The 8,000-nt window shown below is 37.3% G+C and overlaps 1 protein-coding gene across 1 annotated transcript in view; it reads right to left on the reverse strand.

The window, feature by feature from the left end:
- Window positions 1-3,427: 3,427 nt before the first annotated feature.
- Window positions 3,428-8,000, reverse strand: part of PLEKHA7 (pleckstrin homology domain containing, family A member 7) — a 97,177-nt gene continuing 92,604 nt past the window's right edge. The window contains exons 17-21 of the mRNA XM_010563829.1: window positions 7,019-7,257; window positions 5,811-5,999; window positions 5,443-5,560; window positions 4,525-4,604; window positions 3,428-4,122 (exon numbers count right to left, since the gene is read on the reverse strand). Of these exons, the coding sequence (XP_010562131.1) occupies window positions 3,913-4,122; window positions 4,525-4,604; window positions 5,443-5,560; window positions 5,811-5,999; window positions 7,019-7,257 (836 nt within the window). The 3' untranslated portion in view covers window positions 3,428-3,912. The remainder of the gene's footprint in view (window positions 4,123-4,524; window positions 4,605-5,442; window positions 5,561-5,810; window positions 6,000-7,018; window positions 7,258-8,000) is intronic.

Below are 8,000 nucleotides of genomic sequence, written 5' to 3' on the forward strand. Positions count from 1 at the left end.
ACTACTCTAATTATCATTAACAATTTTACTGATTTCCCATCAACCATGGCATTTTACACATTGTGTAGTATCTACTCAAATCTTTCCACTTGCTATATTCTTTCCTTCCACCAGATGGCTCAATCGCATTTCAAACAAATACTTTACTCGGTTACTAGAGCTGAAAAAAGCTCTAATGCCCAAAACACCAAGTCGTTTGAAAAGCTGACAGAAAGGTGTTCTCTGTTCTGACCAGAATAAAGCAGTGCTCCCTCTTCCCTACCATGTTTTGCCAGTCAAAATGAAGACTAAGGTAGCTCTGGGGAACTAACTTTTCCTTCATTGCTGTTTCTTATTTTCAAATACTCTTGATGTTGTCATCCCATCTTTTTCTCCCAATTTATATAACATTCTCTAACTTAAATCACTTTTTCTTCTAGAAAGCCTGAGATATATATTTCGAACAGTAGAGCCAGCCTTTCGATTTCTTCTCTCTACTAAAACACAATACGAACAGGAACCTTAGGGAGATTCTAAGTACCAGGCCATAAATTTTCGATACCCAAAAGACTCCTTTTAGTTCAAACTTCCAGCTAGCTTTTGAAAGAAAAGATGAGAATTCACTACCTAAAAGTTAGAAAGGTTAATATTTTGGGGCACAGAATAGGAGGCAAAAAATGATGAGTGTTACCTCTCTGCTGATATCTAAATCATAGTCTTGAGGCTCCAGGTCTGTCTCTGTCACTGCTACGGGCTGAACTTTTAACCATTCATTTTCATCCTTGTCTTCTCCACGAATTGCCCTCTCAAGTAACTGCAAATCAAATTCTTGCTCTCGTTTCCACTGGTAATAGATACAAAACAATTAACAGCATTCAACCACACTGCCAAACTCATCATTTAGCAATGTACATTACTGCTGCAAATGCTATATTGCCGAAAGAATCCACAGAGCAAACCCCTTAACTGACAAGAAAATACAACTGTATTTTTTGGAACAGATGGTTGGGAGAGCTGATCTCTAGCTGTGCTGCATGGATTTTGGAGTATTGTTTAATTTTACAGATAACGTTCAGCAGTATTAAATTCTAACAAATGTATTAATCACCATTTCACATATGTTGATTACCATCGAACTAGCTACACACAAACACCTTTGGAAGCACAGATGTCAATACAAGTGAGTCTACAGACTGACAGACTAATTAATCCTAGGCATTCTAACCAAGCAGTGCTGTGTGATTTTGAACCACCACACTAAAAGAGTATTTATAATGCAAGTTGAGAACTGCAACTTGAAAATTTTATGTATCTTTTTAGAATAATACCTAGTGTTTAAAGCTAATAATATTTTATGAACTAACACTAACTTGTCTTGAATTAAAAAATAGTAATTTAGTAACTTCTAAACTCTTTGGACTTTACTAAAAGCAGTATCTAGCTACCTGCAAAGATAAAAAAATGTTTCACATTCTGTCTTTACAAAGTAAATATTTAGAAGTAATAAATTCAGAATGTATTTAAGTTAAGGAGCATAATTTAGAGTTCCCAAATCATTGCATAGTACCTCCTTCACAACTACATACAATACAGCTGCATATAAACTCACACTTAAAAAAAACTACCAACACTTCTTTGTTCAAAATACTAAATTCAGTTGCAGCATCATTCCATCCAGCAGATCTCAGCAGCTTTACCATACAGAGTTGAAACACAATATTAAAAGCAGTGGGAAAGAGAAGGGATAAGAAGAAGAACAACAACAAAGTTATCTCCTCAAGCATTTGAGTGTATCAATAGGAGAATGTGCCATTATATGTTTCTTAAAAATATCTCCAGTATTTCTGTTACAAATCTTTAGCTTGTTTTGGTTGAAATTTGAACTCCATGTGAAGTCCTTAGACTTCATTATGCTACTTGCATTAATCAATCTAATTGAAACCTATTCATGCACAAGCTCTCAATATTCACTCAGAAGATACCTATCTTCCATGTATATTAAAAAAGTTAAATAGCTAAAAGGCATTATATCTCAAAAATTAAGATGTTTCTTTACAGAATTCAAGAGAGAAAAAAAAAATTTTTTTTCTCATACGAGTACTCCAAACTCATTCTTCTACTCATATTCGAACCAGGCCTGATTGACATAGTATATTTTAAATACACAGTTTCATTTTCAAGTTATATATAGGTAAGAAAAACATCAAACCATTCTTACGAAGCAGTATTTTTATTGGCTTTGATGTTGCGACTTTTACATTAAAAAGGCATTGTATATAACAAATGAATTCATGTACTGCGATCAATACTTAAAATGTCATACTACACTTAAGAGCTGACCGATTAAAAATTAGAGTTACACATACAATGTATGTTTAAAGCAAATGTTACATACTGAGCAGCACTTCAATTATACATTTAACTGTTTGCCATTTTGGCTGCTAAATAATTGTAATGCTGTAAGTAATTGTGCTATCAAACATGCTTTTTGCATATCGAAGCCCTATAGGTACAAGAGATGATCTCTACAAAACATTGCTAGGGCTGAAAGATTCTATTTTAATTCTTTACAGCAAGAAAAAGACCAAGATGGCACCCAACTTTATAGATAAAGTGTTTGCCACAAATGTTAATACGGAGTGTTATGAAAATGTTTAAATTTGGCTTGTGTATGTTATGCGAGTCAGGAAACATAAGCTCAGATTTACTTCTAATTATGATATGAAAATAACAGTGATACTATAGTTCTACAGTTCCAAAATATTATGCACTATCTTTAATAAATTTGTGATTGCAAACCAGAAGACAAAATAGATTACTGTCTCCAAGTAGTGCACTCGTATTTACTGGGCAAGTAAATACAAATAACTGGCTGTAAATTAGTGCTACTGAACAGTGGGAATGAAAGGCTAAATATTACAGGGTTTTTTTAATGCTAGCAATTGACACACATGTACTAAATGCAATTAAGCCTGGTAAAAATTGAGTAGTCCAGTTAGAAATTTTAAAATAACTACAAAATTCTGCAAATTAAAAACAAGCAAACAAAAAAAAAAAGAGGCATTAGGTATGATGAGTGACGGATCTAAAAGCAAGAGATCTTGTGCAATGAATTAGGTAAAACAAGGTGATCATTCTAAAGCTCTAGTGGACCAAATAAAAAAATAAATTAAAAGACCACAGCATAAGTGCAATTACAGTACAATCTTGGTTTAGCACCAAGTGAGCGACTGGGTAACTTCACCAATTAGAATTGCTTTGGTTAGTATCCAAAATGTATCATTACAAACTTATCATCTGTACAGCATTTAATCTCAGAATGCAACAAAAATCCTTTTCTTCAGCAGCTTAAATTTGAGCCTTATTAGAATATTCTATGTTTTAAGCTTTAAAGAAGAATTTGCATCAATTAAAACACATTAGCTCTTACATAAATTTCTAATCAGCATGATTAGATTTTAAAACTGATTATCCACTCATCATCTCTTTAAAAAAACAACCACCACCTTGGTCTGATATTACCACGACTATCTTGCAGCCTAATTTATAAATCAAAAAGAAAAATACCCATGGTGAATAAGAACATTCTAAAAGGCCCATTCCATTATGAAGCAGTTTTAAAACCGTACAAGCTTCTTACACTTTCTAAATACAATTCCAATAAAAAACAATCATGTCTCTGAAATCACTCCAATATACTCACACCTCCACTCAGCACACTAACCTCTGACCAACTTACCTGCTGAACCTGCCATATATGCTATAGCTACTAGTAAAAAAAGATCATCTGTTACTCACACTCTCTGAACTCATTTTATACTGTATAACACTAATTTAATTAGACTAGAAGCATCACACACTCAAGTGAAAGTGCTTGCTAGGAAAAAAAAAAAAATCCAAAGATATTTTTAGTTTAGTCCTTTTAAGGCATATCTAACATACTGAGCCTATGTCTGCAGAAATGGGTCTGATGAAAGACCGAGATGAAACAGACTGCCTTTCTCCTTGGCTAAGAGTTCTCTTGCGTTCACGAACTAATGCCTTCTGATGTCGCTTCATTCTTTCTAGTTGTTCCTCTGCACTCATCTTGCCTCTTTGGTGATCTCCAGAGTATAAACGTTCCAAGGCACTCTTTGGTCTCTCCTGTAGAAGTCACAAGGCACACAAAACACATGTTGTAATTAATACTTTATAAGAAGTAGTATACAAAAAATAAATTCTTTCTGCTACCTTACTACTAAATTAACATGATTTTGTTCTATTATTTTTGCATTAATTTGTATATTTCAACTCTATATTTTGTATTAGTAGTGCTGATTTTTGGTTCTAAACCTTGTTTCATAGATCTATTTCAAATGCAGTAAGTTGTCTGTCTGCTTCCCAATTCATTTAAAAAAGTGAAAAATTGGAGATTTTATTAGGTCATAGGTGTTGGTCATCTCCCATGCTACTACAATCCCACTTACTGGTATGCAAAATATATTCTGGGCTTAAATGTTTTGAACAGTTCAGACATATGCCTTCAGATGTTCACTTAAAACTTACCTTGGACCTATCCCTTCGAAGTGTTGCATATGATGAAATGGTAGATGATTGGTGCAATCTGGAAGTTGATCCAGATAAACCTTTATAAGGAAAAAGAGAATGGTTTAAAACCAAGTGACATGCAAAATGAAGACATCTGTCAGATATTTTCTAAATTATCCTGCTTTTTCTATGACATTTTGGTTACTATTTTAGCCCACATTTCACATTTTGCACTTCCGGAGATCATGAGAGGCATGAAATTTCATTTCAGCCAGAAGTAATGTGTTTCGGGTCACTATTTATCAAAATTCGGAAGGATCTACAATAATTTAGAAGCTTATATTAAATGAGGTATGGGGTATGGGGTGAACTCAGCTGTGCAAGAGTAGATAAACTGTACAAATAATCATCACATCTATGAAGAAAATCAAACCTTAACATTCGCAGTTAGAAAGCAAAGAAATAAGAAGAGAATAGCTAAGAAATTAATTGCTCTTCCCCAAATATTCTCTCTATCCTCATTTGTGAAACACTTGCAGGAGTGTAGCACAGTGGGGATGGAGTGTCTGGGGGCATTATACTCTTTATCACTTTCATTTCAATGGTAATGTAAGTGTTTAAAAAAATACCTGAGTTTGTAAAAGATCACACAGAAATTATGAGGAAAAATAACTCTGAATATAGGAGACATTCTACTAGCTAATTTCATGTTTTGCTATTTTTTTTAAGCAGTATATATGAAGTTGCTTTGCAAAAGGCTGGTTGTCTCTAACAGCACCATTAAAATGCACAAAATCTCTAGACTTTCACAGCATTGTATAGTTAATCTAAAAATGATGATCTGATGATAAAAACAATCTCCAGAAAATCCTAGGAGAGAAAAGCTCTTATACAGACAGCACTGTTAAAAATCAACTACATAAATTCCTGGCTTACCACGGGTAGGTAATGTCTGGTATCCACTGTCAGAGCTTATTAAACCACCGGAAGGTTGGCTGAGGTCACCACCTATCGTTGCTAGTTCTGGTTCACTCATGTATGAACGCAGTTCCACCTATATGGAAAAATACTCATCAGCTCAAATGAAAACATGGACAGCAAGTCTTAATAATCTTAAATCCTAAAGCTTTGTTTCTGGATTACTAAATCTCTCTCCGCCATTATACGGCATAGATCTCTTCCTGCCGTTACTCTTTGTCCTTATTACAAGACCTAGAGGTCCATGTATTTTACAGACAATAATATCTTTTATTATAGGTTCACATATCAGTAAAGTGCCGGTGTACAGGTGTATGAGTGCTCACCCTATAATCTCCATTTACATACTGCCCGAGTTCTCGGTCTCTCTTTCTTTCATCTGACTGACGTTTCAGGCCCCTCACTGATGTGTGTCTGATGACAGTGGCTTCTCTCGGGAGAGGTGGAACAGCTGGTGGCTGATCATCGGGACTGTACAACTGAGGGAGAGGAGGTCTGGGCGGTGCTTCATCATCCTGGTAACATGAAAGCACACCTATTTGGCAAGCTCTGAAAACAGTCTGGCATAAACCGACTGGAAGTTCATTACATTATATGAGTTATTTGCAACTGCCCTGGCACGCTCTCTGTCCACACCAGGAGCTTGAGGCTTTAGAAACCAAACAAGACCCAAGAAAGCAAACAACTAATCAACCACAAAGCTTTACCAAGGAAGGCTCTGCATTGGTATGTTCTAAAACAGTATATGGCTATGTCGTGGTTTAACCCCAGCCAGCAACTAAGCACCACGCAGCCGCTTATCACTCCCCCCAACACCCAGTGGGATGGGGGAGAAAATCGGGAAAAGAAGTAAAACTCATGGGTTGAGATAAGAAGAGTTTAATAGAACAGAAAAGAAGAAACTAATAATGATAATGATAACATTAATAAAATGACAACAGCAATAATGAAAGGATTGGAATGTACAAGTGATGTGCAGTGCAATTGCTCACCACCAGCCGATCAATGCCCAGTTAGTCCCTAAGCAGCAATCCCCCCCGCCCCCACTCCCCCCAGTTCCTATACTGGATGTGATGTCACACGGTATGGAATACCCCGTTGGCCAGTTTGGGTCAGGTGCCCTGGCTGTGTCCTGTGCCAACTTCTTGTGCCCCTCCAGCCTTCTCGCTGGCTGGGCATGAGAAGCTGAAAAATCCTTGACTGTAGTCTAAACACTACTGAGCAACAACCGCAAACATCAGTGTTATCAACATTCTTCGCATACTGAACTCAAAACATAGCACTGTACCAGCTACTGGGAAGACAGTTAACTCTATCCCAGCTGAAACCAGGACAGGCTACTGTACACAAAGGCCAGGTTATGCACATGTATTCTGCTGTAAGTGCTATATCACTCCATTTCAGTACAAACACCTTAAGCGTCTCCCTGTTGTGCCTCCACACTGTGTGCACTCTGTAACCATGAAACTTTAACTGTTTCTGCCAGAAGTAAATGGAAGCATTAGTGAATGAATCTCACAAGAGCAGTACTTACAACCTTTGGCTTGAGCTTAATTGGTGACTGAAGAGGCGGCTCAATTTTTTTCAGCTGCTGTGCTTGGTGCTGCATTCTGGCCTGGAAATAAGGCTGTGGATACAGTCTAACCTCCAGAGAGGATTTAACCGGACTGGGTGGAGGGCTTTGTGGAACTGAAAGTTTGCTCTCCGCAGTTGCGAGGGAAGCTGGTAAGGAAGGCACTGAAGACTGAGAAAATGAAGGCACTATTTTTCTCTCTAGGGGAGAAATATGCAAATGTGTTAGGTGTTGTTTCTCATCAATAATGTCCTTAAGAATAGCAATCAACATCCTTAGACTTCATAAAACAGGCACATTGCTTTGAACACAAACGGGGGGTTTTTTGGACATAAAAATGTTTGAATGACACATTATAGCAGGGGTGGAAAACTTTTTCTTGATGAGGATCAAGCAAGCCTTTCAGGTAGAAAATAAAAACACATGCTTTAGCATCATCCAGTAAAATTCCTTGGAGAGGGCAGTGGGAGGGCAGGAAGGAAAAGCCCGACAGTCACACAAAGTCAATTCATAGGCTGTATCTGGCCCCATGCCACGGGCTCCTTAAGATGCCTGTAGACCTAGACAAGGCTAGGCACTCATAGCCATACCTTAAATAAGATCTCACCATCTCAAAACTATTTTATCTCTGTATGTAAAAGGTAAGCAAAGATACTTTAAATATAAAGTGAATGTACAATAGGCGTTAACAGTCTCTTGCTATCCCAATGCATTCACTCTTTTCTTTGAAACATAAAGCAATTGAAAGACAGACCCCACACACTTTCCCCTCTTCTTTTCCATAGCTGATGTTGTTGCTCTACCCACCAAACACCTGCCTGAAGAGGGAGGGGGAAGGCAACTGCAGCAAGGGCAGCTGGGCAGCATCCAAGGGAAAGGGGGGGAAAAAAACGGGGGGGGGGGGGGGGGGGGGGGGGGGGGGGGGGGAGAAAAAACAAAAAAG

This window comes from Haliaeetus leucocephalus, unplaced genomic scaffold (assembly GCF_000737465.1).
Source record: "Haliaeetus leucocephalus isolate CR32 unplaced genomic scaffold, Haliaeetus_leucocephalus-4.0 Scaffold173, whole genome shotgun sequence".
Lineage (NCBI taxonomy): Eukaryota > Metazoa > Chordata > Aves > Accipitriformes > Accipitridae > Haliaeetus > Haliaeetus leucocephalus.